The sequence below is a fragment of the Vigna radiata genome, unplaced genomic scaffold (assembly GCF_000741045.1).
Source record: "Vigna radiata var. radiata cultivar VC1973A unplaced genomic scaffold, Vradiata_ver6 scaffold_23, whole genome shotgun sequence".
Classification (NCBI taxonomy): Eukaryota; Viridiplantae; Streptophyta; class Magnoliopsida; order Fabales; family Fabaceae; genus Vigna; species Vigna radiata.
The window spans coordinates 903475-921042 of record NW_014541837.1 but is presented as its reverse complement, the minus strand read 5'-3'; the positions used below and the strand labels follow the sequence as shown (position 1 = coordinate 921042).

Here is a 17568-nt window from a genome sequence, read left to right as displayed (position 1 = left end):
CTTCGTCCCTCAACTTCTTGAAATTTGCGTTACCACCACCAACTCATTTTACGGTATTTTCGTTCTTTCCCCTCACAGGATGGTTTTTAAATATATTTCTCAAATTACAGAAAATTACTTAATTTAATATTTTCTGGATTAAATATAATTTTAATTCATCAAATTAAAGTTCGTTTACATTTTTAATTTTAATACATTTTGATTCAATAAATATAATTATTTTAATTTAATTGTATTAAATATTTTTAATCTATCAAACTAATTGATATTTGAAATTAGTGTTGTAAAAATGGGTTATCGAGTTCAATCTGGTCTGGTTCACCATAGGTTAGTCATTGGGTTAGTCCAACCCGACTCATTTATCAGCGAGTCAGAAAAATTTGAACCCGACTCAACCCAGGGTTAAATGGATTGACTTACTAGCTCACTTAATTATAGTTCTTTTAAATAAAAAAAATTACAAACTTTTTGTAACTCAAATCTAAATAAATTTCATTCTCAAAATGATGTTAAACTCAAAACAATTCAAAATAATAAAATAAATATACAATAAAATCCATGTATAATTAGCAGGATGGTATTTTTTCAGGTTTTCATAAAATAATAAATTAATTAAATAAAATTAGGTGGGTTAGTGAGTCAACCTGTCTCACCATGTGTTCAACGCGGATGAGCCGAATTTAAATGAAATAGGTTGAAAATTGACCCACATAAAAAAAATATATGGGCGTTGCTCCCTCCACCTCCCCATTTTCTTCCTCTACCTTCCCCTTCCTTTTTTATCCCTCATTCTATCTTTCAATTCCTAATTTATCCTTCAATAAAAATTTATAAGGTTAAAATTTTATAAATTCTACCCTTCCCCTACATCCTATTGATTCTCTTTTACCTTCATCCTGCGCTTCGTGCTTTCATTCTTCTGTGTTTATTACTCTCATTCTTATACTCCTTCACTGGTGTTGAAAATTCTTTCTCTTTTCTTTCTTTTGGTGTGAGAGTCCAATCGTTGGGGTCACAAACTTTAATCTACACTTGATCTCTGTTGTTTCAAGGTGTGATCGTTTTTCAAGGTGTGATCGTGATCGTGAATAAGCGTAGGTACGTAACCTAAATTTATGTGAAAACCTTCAAACGGATATGGGCATCCGTCAACGGATATCAACATGCGTTTAATACAATTAATTAATAATCTAAAAACTAAAAAAATTAACAACAAACTTTTTTATTGAAATAATTAAATAAATCACAATTAAATAACTAAATTAAAAAAATTCCACTAACAAATTAAAATAAAAACTAAACCTAAATAAATCTATAAAAAATTTATAAACTAAAAAGAAAAAAAAAAGTATCACCCAAAGCCAAAACGGATGTCTAACATCCGTTTGGCCTTGAAACGAAGTTCGACATCCGTCGACGGATATGCGACATCCATTGCGGTCATCCTTTTCCTGGATACAGAACACAACGTACTAGCGAAATCATGCACACAGAATAGGCAACACACAACGAAACACCGGCAAACCAATGACATGTTCAACAAATCTAAGATCATGCATATTAAAGACTAAAAATCGAAGCACCTGGTAGACGAATGCCCTGATCTGCACCACGAACCACCAATACGAACTTCTACCGCGAATCACCACCGCACCACACCACAACACCGCACTTTGGAGAGTATGGAAGAAGTCACCTAGAGAAAAGAAGAGTGTGACAATGGGAGGTAGGAGAAGAAGAGGCAGAGTGTAATGGTGAGAGGTAGGAGAAGAAGAGACAGAGTGTAGTGTGATGGTGGGAGGTAGGAGAAGAAGAGTCGTTTGTCGGGGAGGAGAGGAGGGGTGGGGACAGCAGAGTAAAAGTGAGAAAAGGGGGAAGAGTAAAAGGTTAGGATTCAGGTTATTCTTATAAAAGTAAAAAAACTATAAAAAAAGTAAAAAGGGTAAAAAAGGAAAACAAAAAGATTATTTCTGTAAATAAAAAAATGTAGAAACATGAGGAGGTCGAGGGAGTAGATGGGGAGGTAGAGGGAGCAACGTCCAAAATATATTCTTTTCAAACCCAATCCAGTCCAAATCCGTAATGAGTTGAGTTGATCAACGAATTATAACTTATTTTGACAACTCTATTTCAAATATTTACATCATTTAGCATATTTTAGTTTAAATGTTAATTTAGTTTTAACCAGTTCAAAAAAAAATAATGAATTATACTTATTTATTTTTAAATTTTAAGAGTATAATATATTAAAATTTGGATATAAATAAATTTTAATTTTAAAAAATAAATTACATATCTAATTACTTTTTTCAAATATCAGCCGAATCTCCAAATATTAGGAATGAAATGGAAAAGGTGTAAAACGGGGGATGAGAATGCAATTGAAAGAAAAATGAGGCCGGCACCTTTGATTGGATTGGGAACATAAAAGACTGTAAATGCCATTTACTAAATTCAAATAGGACAAACTCTGCCCATTCATTGCTTTTGGGTCTCAATCTCACTTCCCTCCAACACAACATCACCCTCATTAATACCATCACCTTTTCAAAACAAAACCTTAGTAAATAAATGCCATTCATGAGTGCATGTGGGAACCATTTTTCAATTTATAAATCTTCAACAAACTTATTCTTTTACATAAATTATACATATTAAAATTATAATTTTTGTACTTTTAAATTTTATTTTATTATATTCATAATTCAGCTTCAATTTTAGAAAAATGGAATCAACCCAGAAGTTGAGCGATGAAAAGAACAACACAAGAAGACAGTGTTTGGAATTTCGGAAAATTCTTTAGAGAGATACCTTCACAGTCCGTAGGCCTGCAGTATAGCAATTGACTTACCCTTTGGAACACTCTTAGGAAAACTTGAAGATGGTTGAATGGTTAAAATAAGTTCAAAATTTTATTTTAATCGGTGAAATACTAATGAAAAATAATCAAATAATAAATAAGGGTGTAATAAAATTACCAGAATTTTTGTGCAAAAAATTTTGGCAAGAAAACTGGAAATTTTTTCTTTTTACAAATTATTGTTCATCCATTGAAAAAAAATTCCAAAAAACAAAATCTAACAGTAAATATACGATTTTCTAGTAGTATAAAGAAATAAATTAGTCAACGGTAATAAAGGATAATTTATGGCAATTGTTTGAACTCTTCATAAGTAGAAATAGAACATCATCCCATGTATAAAACAATTAGCGATGAAAGCTTCTACACTTTGTTCTTTATGTTGAAAAAAGAAATACTGATATTACGAAAATTAAACTTTCTTGAGAAATATGATAAATTTGTCTTCCAGTTATGTGGATAAGTGGTATATATATGGTGGATATTACAAAATGATAATGATATTTAGACAATAATTTTTTGATAACATTTGAACATTCATTACGTGTCAATTTGTGATTGGTCAAAAATTACTTCACAATCAATAATAATAAGGCTTAATACCTCCATTGGTCCTCATGTTTGTGTGAAAATCTCAGTTCGGTCCTCAAGTTTTGAACTGTCTCAATTGGGTCATAATTTTTGTAAAAATGCACACATTTTACCCCAACCGTTAACTGATCTCAAACAGTGTTAAGTTTAGCTGACGTGGTATGCTGACGTGTTGGCTTAATCCCTTCTTGGTCCTCGTATTTATGTGAAAATCTCAGTTCGGTCCTCAAGTTTTGAACTGTCTCAATTGGGTCATAATTTTTGTAAAAATGCACACATTTTACCCCAATCGTTAACTGATCTCAAACGGCGTTAAGTTTAGCTGACGTGGTAGCCAGAGGACATGCTGACGTGTATTATTTAATTATATGAATTATTTTTTAAAATAAGCAGTGTTTCACGTGGCACAATGCATATTATTTAGTTTATTTGAATTAGAGATTTTATTAATCTCTCTGAGAATCGGGGATTTTACACAAATTATCTCGTCGACTCAAAAAATAAAGTCACCATAAAACTCGCGTAACCAGTGCAATCAGTCTCACAACCTTTTCTGCAAATGAACCAACTTGGTAACCTATAGGTTCATCACTAGCCTTTAAGCTATTTATTCCACTGATAGCAGAAGATAACTGTTGCATAGTGAGATCAGTTAGCGATTGGGGTAAAATGTGTGCATTTTTACAAAAATTATGACCCAATTAAGACAGTTCAAAACTTGAGGACCGAACTGAGATTTTCACACAAATACGAGGACCAAGAAGGGATTAAGCCAACACATCAGCATACCACGTCAGCTAAACTTAACGCCGTTTGAGATCAGTTAACAATTGGGGTAAAATGTGTGCATTTTTACAAAAATTATGATCCAATTGAGACAGTTCAAAACTTGAGGACCGAACTGATATTTTCACACAAATACGAGGACCAATGGAGGTATTAAGCCTAATAATAATCATAAACATGATTGTAGAGTAATTTTTGACCAATCACAGATTGACACGTAATCAATGTTCAAATGTTGTCTAAATATCATTATCCAAAATCTTTTGAGATTTTAGTTTCACTTTTGTTTTATGGTTAAGCAATTATATTTTATGTTGAAAATTTTCAATTTGTGTAATTAAGCTCTCGTTTAGCTCATTTGAGTATATATGTTGGATTGTTTTTGTGTGATAATATGTTACTTTTTAACTTAGTACTAGAAAAATTATATGTAACGGATAGATAGAAAAAGAAAAGAAATTGTTCCTAATATTTCATCTTAACATGAAAGACTTTTATATAAGGAATCACATTATACTTGTACGAATATATTAATAAAACTATCGAAGTATGATATCACTTATGTAACTTTATAGATGATGGTTGAAAAAATATAATACCAATGAGATCAAAGTATAATTTATATAAAAAAAATTGACACTAATTTTAATTCAAAATCTTAAAATAATAGATTTATGAGTCAATTTTTTTTATTTTTTGTTTCTGAATTTAGAGTCAAAGTTAAAATCCTAACATATTTCTCTGTTATTTTAAAGTGTAACTTTAATTGAGAATGTGAAATAAAAGTTTTGAAAAATAACAATTTAAAAACCATATTAACTATACTATTTAATGATTTTTTATTCTTGTACAAATAAATATCTTCAAACCATTTTTTCTTTAAACTTTAGAAAATACCATATATAACTATCTGAGTAAAATAGGTTTAAAAAAAATAATAAGTAAATTGCTCTCCAATGGACATTAAAGTTGTAATAGCATATAAGACAACTATTTAATATTATTTTCTTATTAGTTTGAAAGGCAACGTAGAGAAACATAGACACATACAAAATGCTTATTTTAATAAGTATTATTTGATTATTTTTAGTGTACCTCCAAGCAATATTTTTATATTGCTTATTGGTGGACATATATGGAGGCCTAGTTTGTGCCCATATTTGTTTAGGGCACAAATTGCTTATTTTAATAAGTATTATTTGATTAACTTCATAAATGAAATTTAAAATTATCTTATTTTAAATATTCAAATTATTTTATAAATTTCAATTTCTTTTTGAAATCTACTATCTATCTACTATATACCTAAGAAAAGGACTATTGAAAATTTATAAACACCCATTGTTCTAGCTTTGACTCCTTATTTTACGGTTTTTTTTTTGTCATGTCACTTTTTTCTATTATGCAAATACCTTACTTATTATAGAAAATGCAGTTTCTTGGAGTGGATTTTTTTTTTTTTTTTGTAACTTACCTTTTACTGTTGTTTTATTATGCAGAATCAGATATCTCGAATGACAATTTTCCCTTTCTGATTGTTTTTCAATTTTGGTTGTGTATTGGTTTTCTGAGGGTTTGTTCTTCTATTTAAAAAACATTAGACCAGTTCATGAGGTTAGCTGTTTACTTTCTTTTTTAGTTTTTTTAATATAATAAATTGATTTTATTTTGTCTTTTTTCTTAGTCTGTTTGTTCCTTCTTTACATGTGATCCATCTGAATCACATATTTGAATTTTCCTTGCTAGTCTTTATTGATTAGTAATCATTCATTTGTGTTCTAATCATGTTTTTTTTATAAGGATAGATAAAGTTTCTAATGCATATGTGGATGTTATACGAGTTCACAAACTATTTGGTTTGTCTTTTAGGTAAAAGAAGCTCATTGCCTTGTTATAAATATTTTAAAATTTTGATTTGCATGATTGAGTTGTATGATCAAGTTTAATCTACTAAATTTAGTTTGTTTTGGATGTTTGTCACGTTGTTTGTCTCGGTTGAATTTGTGTTGACTAAGGAACTTAGGATCTCATCAATTGAGCCAATTGGCATATGTCCTGACATCAAAAGTTATTTTTGATCTAAGTACTAAGAAGGGATTACTAATTTAACCAATTGAACAAGTCTTATTTTCCTCAAATCAAAAAAATTCATTTGTTGATATTGACAATGTTGAGCAATGGCAGGCTAACGCTAAGCGGTGGTAGGCTAGCGTTGAGCGGTGGTAGGCTAACATTGAGTGTCAGTTCATTTGGTATGTTTGGAAGAAAATTTTGCTCTAGACCGTTGAGCGCGAGTTTTGTAACAATGAGTGCAAAAATTTATGAATGTTTTGGCGTTGAACGGTAGTAGGACATCGTTGAGTGTTATCCTTATACCATAAGTTTAGAGCATTTTAACTCCAGAACGTTGAGCACCAGTAAATGTCATTGAGTGCACCTTTGTGCGAGGAGAATGACGTAAGGATTATCGCTGAGTGTCATATTTTCCTAAAGATTTAGTGTTGGACGCCAGGATTGTCACTAAACTCCACCTTTTGCGAAAGGTTGGCATTAAGAACTAATTTGTATGCTGTAATTTTATTCTGCTTTGACTTGCGATAGATTTACTATTGATTTTATGTTGTTTTATTGAGTGATAATATTGTTGTGAACACATGTAGTAAATAGTGTTCTTGAAGGAATTTCAAGTGGTGATTGCATTAGTGTATGTATTGTATAATAATTCAATATTGTGAGTTATTATGTCATTCTAATAACCATCTAATCTTAAATAGAGAAGGGTGAGGTATGTGGCGAAAGGTAGGAGTCCTAAAAAGAAGAAAAATAAAATAGAAGGAAAAAAAAATAAGTCACTTTATATTTCCCTACTTTAACTCTATAACTGCCCATCCATGCCAAGCAACAACTTACTTCTTATCAGCAACTGTGGCAGCATCAAACAACTATCTTGCTCTCATGAAATTTCCAATTTGCATTTCAAGAACAATCCACCATTGTCAAAACAGAACTTGCATTTATTAATTTCAGAGGTTAAAGTTCAACGTATCAGAGTATCGGAAACAATTACCCCACTCCTAACATTATTTTTAACTCTAAAACTCACTATGTTTTCGATTTCGAAAGAGAAAGGGATTGCTATAATTATTTTTATTTTTTTGCCCACTTTTCCCTTAATGTAATTATTTTTTCCAAATTTGGCATGTAGCTTTTAATTCACAAATTAAAAAAATACACAAAACACGTTTCTAATGCCACGTCAATTAAAAGTACATTGTCAACATGTCACGTACCACCGTCCTTAATGAACCTTTGTCCAAATTTATAACAAGCCTCTATTTGATTCAATTTTTTTAAAATAAAACCTTTATTTGATTAATTTTTTAAAAATAAGAATCCAATTGAGACAATAAATAAGTAGGGATCTATTTGACTGGACGAAGAAAAAGGACCTGCCAAAACATTAAACCTTACTTTTTTTTTATGTTACTTTTGTTTGATATTTTAAGTTTAGTTTTTTTTTTAATTTCATATGCCATTATATTTTTAATATTTTTTTTTGTTTATATCTATATGTAATATGTGCATTTATTTAAAAAATTTAACATTAACTTCATGTTTATTTATTTTGTATGTATCATATTATTTTAACAATTATCCGTGCATACACATTTTATTTTAATATGATATATAACTTAAAAAATTAATTGTAATTTTTAACCATACAATATATTGTTTTACTATACATCACTAATTAATTATTATCAATTTTATAATTTAAAACAAACAAATTCATACATAAATATTAATTTTTAATCTTATTATTATTATTATTATTATTATTATTATTATAGTATTATTATTATTATTATTATTGATATTATTAATTCTATTTTCTATAATATATTATTTTAACATAAAAAATCAATATTAAAATAATGCTATTTATTTTTAATTAATTTGTTATAAAAAATAATGATAATTAATTATTTACTTTTTCTTATTTTATCTAATTCATTATTTAAATATTTTATATAACTATACATAATTATAACACTTTAATATAGTTATGTAAATAAGCTATTATTTAAATATAATAATAATTATATTAATTTTCATAATCCAAATTAACAAAACAAAAATCCATGCGTACGCACTTAGTTATGCATTCAAATATGTTTCATAAAATATTTAAAATATTTTACCAAATAAGATGTACTATAAGTACTATAGTTATATTTAGCAAAACAATGTTTTTTTTTTTAAATGAAACTTCACCATCATTTATCATTCAGTGAGACATAAAAGATCCCAATAAAGTGCATTTTTAAACTAAACGACCACATATAAATGAGAATAATTGATTATAATTGAAAAAAGATTACAAATTTAAACCAATAGATCATATTTGAATAATAAAAAAGATTGAAAAAAGTTACCTTCTAAAATAAGACTAAAAACAAGACTTTATATGGTGAGATATCCATTAATTAGTTTATAATTTTATCGATTCATATGTTATAACTCAATTATAATTGAGAATTGCAAATGAACTTCTTAATATTATTCAAAACATTCCAATTTTGATAAAAATATTTACTTTTTGTGTGTGTGTGTATATATATATATATATATATATATATATATATATATATATATATATATATATATATATATATCTATTTAAATTAGTAAAATACATTTAATTTGTTAAATAATATTAATTTATCAAGTAATATAAAATTTATATAAATTTTTTATTGTAATTTACTTGTAGAATACACACTTAATCATTTTTATTATTTTTTACCATTATTTAAACAAATTATTATTTTATATTTATGTAATTATAATTATTGATAAAAAATTAATATCTTCTTAACATAAATACTCAACAATATCAAATTTTTATTGTAAGTTTTATTTTTTATAAAAATATTATTTAATCAATATTTAATAAGTAAAAAAACACATTATCACTCTAAAATTACTTATGCCATTCTCATTCACATTACCGCTCTATATTCTCAAAGCAAGTATTACCGCAGAAATCACAGTAATTTTTTTTTTCTACGTCCTTTAACAATATTGAAGCAGATGGATATTAAATATTAAACCTATTTTTAAAAAACAATAATAATAAACATTTTCTTCATACGGTAGCATTAATTTTTTAGGGTTATCTTTTCCAGTAGAAAGAATGTGCCTAAACTTTAGATGTTAAACAAAAGGACGATAAGCCCAAAAGTCATAAAGAAAAAAAGGTTAGGCAAAAGGCACTAGTATAATTTAATTCCGTTTTGTTCTTTCTTATCCATATTAAATGGCAGTAGATCCTAACGAATGAGCACGTTGTGGATCTCCAGTTATATCATGAACACATAATCGCAACTCCAAGGTAAAATCATTTGTACTGAAAATACATCTTTATTTATGCAAATACATAATCATGTTTAAGCAGGTGAAACACTCAAGTTGCCACACTAGTCTCTCTTGCAACCAACCTTGGACAGTGAAATAAAAGCCTTAAACTACATACATAACCGTCAGATTAGCAGCTTCATTTCTTGCCACGCAGTTTGGCACCAAGGGCTCTCTCCAACTTGCCAATTATCTGCTGGTTTGGAATGGCCTTCCCCGACTCGTACTCCTGGATTATTTGAGGCTTCTCATTGATCAACTGAAAACAATCATAAGTTATAACCCAACCAAAATCGTAAGTATAAATGAGGTTCGTGAAAGCAAGAGAAAGAGAGAAGAGAACAGTACTTGAGCAAGCTGAGACTGAGTTAGTTTCTTGTCCATCCGGGCCTGCATTATAGCTTTCTTCAGTTCAGTTGGTACCCGATCATCTGTTCACACAAGTTCAATGACTCAGATGGGCATTAAAGTAGGAAAGTTTAAGGTTGAATCATGTTCAAAGTTATATAATGGTATCAAAGATGTAGCGACACAATTCTGTTGATATGAAGCCCCTCAATTCTATCTATAAGAAAATGTCATCAGAAGAATCTAAACGATACCACGATCTTTGACCCTCATACCATATAGTTAAGGTATACAACATCAACAGGAGTCTTATCTTAGCAGACAAGTTCAATGTTGGTATGAGCATTAAAATAGAAAGAGATGTGAATCATGTATGGATGAAGTTTTGATTAAAATGAATTAAGAAAAGAAACTCTTTCATGACCAGAGCTATATGGTGGTATCAAAGTTATAGTAACACACTTCTGTTGAATAAAGCCCCTCAATTCTATCTATAAAAATATCATCAGAACAACCTAAATACACAACCATTAGGTGAGTTTACATGGATTGCACAACACCATTGAACTAGGTATAAGCACAACAACGGCCAAGATAAGTAAGAAAAAGAAGAGAATTGCTGCCGACCAGAGAAGTTATCTCATCAAACATAAGCAAATCTATAATCAACACATGTACAGTGTAGAAAGACAGAAGAGAATTGCAGATCCCAGAGAAGTTATCTCATCAAACAGAAACATAAACATAATCACCACATTGCACAGTGAAGGAAAGAATCGGTTTTATAATTGCTGTAGCATAATGATATAACAATCTAATAATGTAGATCTTGATTTATACAGAATATATACTCGCATCAGATGGGTGGGGGACTACTGTCATAATGTCGTTAGTTCTAAGCCCACCCTGACATGTACTAATTGTCACATGGACTAGAGCAGATATAACTACACAAGTACACTAAGAGTGTATCAGGATTAGTGTTAATAAAGTTTATCTTATGTTTAATTCAACTTCACAAAATTGATTTCGGACCAAAAAAATGAAATAACTGATTGATATATACTTGGAAACATTTACCTGAAAGTGATTTTGTAACGATAAATCTTGTTCAAACAGAATTGTCTCACTTTAGATGTGTAGTTATTAATATAGCTATGTGAATTATGTGAATATTTTCTTCACTACAACAACAAAAATATTATTGCTCAAGTGGCAGGGTAACAGAACAAATTTTGCAAAAATAAAACGTGTTGGCAGTTGGCACGGATTCCAAATCACAATTACAACCTCAAATGAAATTCTCTACCCCCACACCCCCACAAAAGTTTCTCTACCAAGTCGAAGTTATTCAGTCATTTTGCACTGTGTTTATAGAATAGACTTCTACAACTCAACTTTAAGTGATGAAATAAAACTGTGTGCGCACGTCTGGGATGCCTACAATAAACCCATGCTAAAAAAGAAATATGAATTTCCTAAGTTAACCATGTAAACATTCCAAAGGTTGGCACAAATGATACAAGCTTCTAAAGGTCACAGCATCGAACCAATCAAATCATGCTGCATGCAAATTTCTCACCGAAGAAAAGATGGAACGAACCTTTTTTAAAGGGTGTAGAAAATGCAAACAACCGAATTAGTAGAATACATAAAGTGAAGCATACTTACGAGCTAGATTTTCGGTATCATCATCCAGCCTCTTAGTATTCAATGAAGTGCTACTAGAAGCAGATTTGTTTGTTCCAGCATTATCTGCATACAACAACTTAACGATCATCACTCTGACCATCCAAACACAAAGGAGACTAAAACGGTAAAAAATATAAATCAGAAAGAAATATCCAATCACGTTATCACAAACTCAACTCTGATTCATTAAAGTGCCACATGCAAGAAAATCCATCTCTCAGACAATCACAAAAATCACTTATAAAGTATAAATCCATAACCAACAGTCCCACCTCATATTCAAACACAGTAAAAACATTGATTAACAGCAACGAAGATGAAAAGGTAACACGCTAATAACTTGCAACAAAATCATAAAACAGAACACCTAATAAGAATTGCCTGCATAACCAAAAGAAATAAACCGTAATAAAAAAAGAAAAAAAAATACATTTAAATAAATATAAAAACCCGATACGTCTAACCCGAACTCCTAAAAGAAAATCACTAATCGGAATAAAACTCAACGGAATCAATCAGACGCTTCGATCAAAAGCATTAAAAAATTAAAAACGATTTTTTTTCCAATAATCTATATCCGATTGAAGAAATTTCAGGGGAAGGGAAAACATTTTTTTATGGTGTCGATGTCGGCGCCGGAGCGACGAGCAGCGTTGACGGCTTTCTCATCCTTGCGGGCGGCGGAAGTGGGGGCTTTCTTGCGAAGCACCACCGGTTCCCAATCCTGAGAGAGAGGTCCTACTCCTGACATGGTTCAAAGGTTTGGTTTGGTTTGTCTGGAGAAGTTGTTCTTTTTCTTCTGCTTGCGTTGTGTTCAGAGGAGTCTAGGGTTTTATTTGAAGAAGATTGAAGTGGTTCAACGAATTCAATATGGATAATATACTACTAGCTTGGAATGCACGGCAGGCTGGGTCCCATTTTCTATTGGACCTTTCTCATATTGGGCTTTCAGATTGGCCTACATAATGTTGGATCAATTGGGCCATGGATTTTTTTATTACACCCCACAACCATTGTAGTTCATACATGATGAATGGTGAAAATATATGATTTTCCACCATCCTTTTGTTAATATTAAAAAGGCATTCCTTTTTTGGCGAGATAAACTTTTAATGATATTTGAAGATATTGATAATGATTCAAGCTTATTTTATAACTATCTTTGTTTTTAATTTAAGTCGTTCACACAATATACTGTTGAAACTCTATTTTACATTACACAATCTTTCAAATTGAACTAAATCGAATTAAATGTTTTCTGATAACTTAAAAACAGTAAGAAAATGATAACTTAAAAACAGTGTTTCGGTCGAGTTTGGATGTCTCTTATAACATTCCTGATGGGGGCTTGCTAGAGGCCGGACGGTCATCATGGTCCTCTTCAAACTCAAGGTTGTTCATTCTCCCTCCTTCCTTCTTCTCCAAGTCGGGCGGGGGCGCGTACCTACCAAAGGCACTCCGACGCTCAAGTTAATAAAAGTGACCACGGTCATCAATATAAGGGATGCATGTAGTGTGCATAATATATATCGTGGTCCAAAACCATACCTGAGACCTTTATTTGTACTAGTTGTAATGGACTTTTACCTTTCATGGGCCTGATGACAGCCCAATCACACCTTAACCTCCATTAGGGGCTTTAATGAACTATTATCGTTTATAATATATCCATGTGGACGACCTGTTGGTTCGTCGACCCGGATGGTCGGCCTGGATGATCGGCCTGGTGATTGATCGACCTGGATGGTCGGCCTAATGATGCCTAGGAGATCGTACGGTCCCTTGGGTACTGTACGGTACAAACAATAAAAAAATTGAACTTATAAAATTTGTTTTATTATCTTTTATTGTGTTGTCTAATTCTTGTATCAATTAGTTTCAAGAAAAATACATTGTGTTGATAGAAATATGAAAAAAAGATTGAAATTAATTCACTCCCACTTGATTTAATAAAGCCTATCTATTTTTTTTAACACCTTTGACATGTTGCATTACTACAATTGCATCTATCAATAATAAGAAAGCAAACCTTGGTGGTAAATAAGACATATTGAGAGAAAATTGTTGAGGATGAAATATTTATTCTTTAAGTATGCTAAATACGATAACTTTCTCGTATTTAATAAAAATATATTTTAATATGTTCGTTCAAATATTATTTTATGTAATGATAGACCATAGTTATATAATAGAAAAAACGTCTCACACTAACATAAAAACCTGTTTTTCTATACATTAAATGAGCAAGTGTAGAAATACAATTTTCTGTAACTTTACTTCAAATTTGATCTAAATCTACTTTTTATTTTGTGTAAAAATGTTTACTTAATTGATTTTATAATAACTAAATGTTTACTTAATTAACTTTTTAATAAAAATAAATTTTAATATTTTAATCTCATTTTGAGTGTTCATGCATTTTCTAACTATTTTTTTAATGACCTAGGTTCGTTATTTTTTCAATTATAACTAAATAATCAATTCATCATTTTTCCTTTTATTTTTGAAACCGATTATCACTTATACATGTAACTAATTTTTAATTATACTTATTTTAACTAAATTACGAATTCATCATTAATTTTTTTTTTTCTGAAACTTATATTTACTTAGACATGTAACGAATATTAAATGCATGATAAATAATTTGCTATCTTTTAAAATAAAAAACATGTGAGATGATAAAAGGAGTAAGTCAATTATGTTAGACTGATTCGAATATTTCAACCTTCCAACATATCTTAAATCAAATTTTTAAATGTATATTTTAATTTGAAATATAAATGATTCAAAACATTAAATTGTTAAACTAAATCAAGACATTAAATTTCAAAAACAAAAGAGATCCAATATATATTTGTAATGTAAGGGGGTGACCGGTTAAGTGGGGCGTAGTAACGTAAAAGAAAGTGGCGATGTAAAGATGAATGGTTGGCCGGATAAAAATAAGTCGGTCGGGAGAAGTTGGGAGTTGATCGGTGTGGCCGTTAGACCGGTTGGTCGGGTCGAGTGAACAGGGAACGCAGGTATGGTGAAATAGTTGTTGGGACAAGGAAGCGAATCTCTCGGGTACGTTGGTAACGATCTTTAGTGAGCGAATCTTACGGATTGATGGATTAACGATTACGGGTAGTTAATGCCTATTAATCGAGTCTAATACCTATAAATACAAGGATAATTAGCCAGGTATGAAACTTTTGATCTAATAACATTCACGCTGGTTTTATTGTGACTCTACTGACTTGAACGTCGGAATGCTAACGTGCAAGTCGCAACCGATCAGACGTAAGCGTAAAAGATCTTTAGGAGCGTGACACCAGAATAAATTGGATTGTGTTCGGTCTTAAGTCCTCCATCCGAAAATATTTTTTTTCAAAACTTTAACTTGGAAATATTTTTATGAACTAAAATCTCAATTGGAAATAAACTTCTTTCAAAATCATCTCCAATAATGATTCTTAAATGCTCTTATTTTTTTATACTCAATTTTTCAATAATAACTCATTAGAGATGTTCTTAATCATACACAAGTAAAAAAAAGTGAATGGACCGACTAATTTTGTTAATGCATTTTCCTAACTAATTTGTTCAATTACCTCAATAAACTCATTAAATGCATATGATAAATAATTGACTCTTTGAAAAGAAAAATAAAAATGGTGAGGCCATAAAGTAGATAAATAAATTCTGTTAGAATGGTTCCCTGGACCATATCTTGAACTGCATGATTATAAAATTATTGAAGAAAAGTGTTCAGAAGAATGATAATACTAACACTCAAACACCACCATTTTTAGCATAAACATAATTTGGAGATAAAGAAAAACACTTAATTCGTTTTAAAATAATTTAATCATATTGTTTGGTTATTTCTATTTTATTTATAATTATTTATTTATTTTATTATTTAAGTTGCATTAAATAATTTAATTAAATCAAATAAACCACTTCAATTTTTTATGTTTATATTTAAAAAACTGCATTATTCTGAAAACATATATAGTTACAATCCAATAATATCCTACAGTTCTTTTACATCAATAAAAGAACTAAAAATTAATTATAGTGTCCTGGTTTAAAGTTGAAATGATTATAGGCCAAAGTTAATGAAACTAAATAGATCATAAGTATTAAATTTGTTATGATTTTATATTTTCCATATTTAATGAATAGTGGATCTTAATTTTATGATTATACTGCATTGTGTCTCTCTTTTTTATTGATAAATTAATATAAAACAGGAGAGAAAATGTATTTTGGAGGTGTGAAATTCCTTTTATAATGTTATAGATATGATAAAATGAGAAGATGAAAAACTAAAATAAAGTCTAAATACCATTTAAACTACATTAATTATTGATAAAGTTTAAACAAATTTAATATAATTAAAAACATTGTACCAAGACTGTAGTTAATTCTACTAAAAAAGAAATATGTCAATAATTAAGGTATTGTGTTGAAATAAAGTATATTGGTGGTGAAATTATATGTTGCATGACAGTACAAAATATTGTATAATCAAATAATGAATTTTATATTTCCATCTCCTACTAGAGTTTAGAATATTTTTTTATGAAATTGTAAGAGATTTATTTAGGAAAATATTTAAAAACCAATTTTATTATTGGTAGTTTAATTTGAAAGTATCTTTAACTTAGACATCATTATAAGTGAATCAATTATAACAAGCCTGCAACCCAAGAAGATGAGTGATATAAAAAATATTCAAAAAAACCAGAAATAAATAATTAAAGAGGTATTGGTGTTTGTTAGGAATAAAGTTCATTAAAAAAAATAATAATAAAACCTTAAATTTAAATAATATTACACATTCAATATTTCTTTCTTTGCTTTACAACTCATCCATCAATACCATGTTTAAGAGTAATAACATCAATATAATTATTTATTAACATCATGATCTTAGAACTATAGAACTAGATAATGTAAAAAGAATTACAAGACAATACACACACTAGCTAACTAGTTTAAGTTGACACTCAATGTTGACAACTCCTGAAACTTTCTAACATGAGAACGATTAACAGTGAATACTAATGGTTAGTGATAAGATCATTCATGTGAAAATTATTTTATATAATGATAAAGTATAATCGTATAATAGAGAAAACATGTCACGATAATATCATAGCCTGTTTTTATTATATCAAATGAGTAAGTGTAGAAAAGTACAATTTTGTTTAACTTTATTTCAAATTTGATTTAAATTTAGTTTTTATGTTGTGCAAATAACCAAAATGTACTTAAAAATCACAATGTATAGTAATTCAATCAATCAGAATTTATATTCATACATACCATGATTAATTTATTTATTGCGTTTTCTAATTTTTTTTATCAATTAGTTTCAAGAAAAGTGCATTAATGTTGATAAAAATATGAGAAAAAAAATTAAAATTAATCCACTTCCTCTTAATTTAATAAAATCTACTTATTTTTATTTTAACACCTTTGACATGTTACATTAGTACAATTTCATACATCAATTATAAGAATGCAAACCTTAGTAGTTACAAGAAATATTGAAAGAAAAATATTGAGAACAAAATATTAATTTGGATGTCAGAGTACATAATACCTTAATACCTTTGTAGTTTTTCTTTTCAAAACCGACAATTGAAACCAAAATTAATAAAATAAGTGAGGAAGAGAAAAATACCAATGATTATTAGGAATATGAGATGTTCATGATATAACTTGAAGAAACTATAGTTGATGCGTAAAAATGTTTCACCCACATGGTCAACCATCTCACTAGTCTAAGTAAAACATTTGATATTGATGAGTTGAATGTGAAAAATTTTAAAATCTTTGAACAAGACATGGAAACCCAAGGTGACAACCATTTCTGA

The 17568-nt window shown here is 29.2% G+C and overlaps 1 protein-coding gene across 1 annotated transcript; it reads right to left on the bottom strand.

Annotated features, from left to right (window-relative positions):
• Positions 1 to 9603: 9603 nt before the first annotated feature.
• On the bottom strand, positions 9604 to 12547 carry LOC106778492 (multiprotein-bridging factor 1b). The gene is made up of 4 exons (XM_014666463.2): positions 12305 to 12547; positions 11675 to 11758; positions 10004 to 10086; positions 9604 to 9914 (listed from the first exon to the last, which is right to left on the bottom strand). Exons 1-4 carry the CDS (start codon positions 12444 to 12446, stop codon positions 9795 to 9797), a joined length of 429 nt encoding a protein of 142 aa, XP_014521949.1. The 5' UTR covers positions 12447 to 12547; the 3' UTR covers positions 9604 to 9794.
• Between the last annotated feature and the right edge of the window lie 5021 nt (positions 12548 to 17568).

What these genes read in the sequence shown, in the direction of transcription:
- LOC106778492 (XM_014666463.2), bottom strand. Translation starts at nt 12,446, where the DNA reads ATGTCAGGAGTAGGACCTCTCTCTCAGGATTGGGAACCGGTGGTGCTT. An exon ending in CATCGACACCATAAAAAAAT is followed by an intron (nt 11,759 to 12,304) that starts GTTTTCCCTTCC and finishes TGTTGTATGCAG; the next exon opens with ATAATGCTGGAACAAACAAA. An exon ending in TGATACCGAAAATCTAGCTC is followed by an intron (nt 10,087 to 11,674) that starts GTAAGTATGCTT and finishes TTGTGTGAACAG; the next exon opens with ATGATCGGGTACCAACTGAA.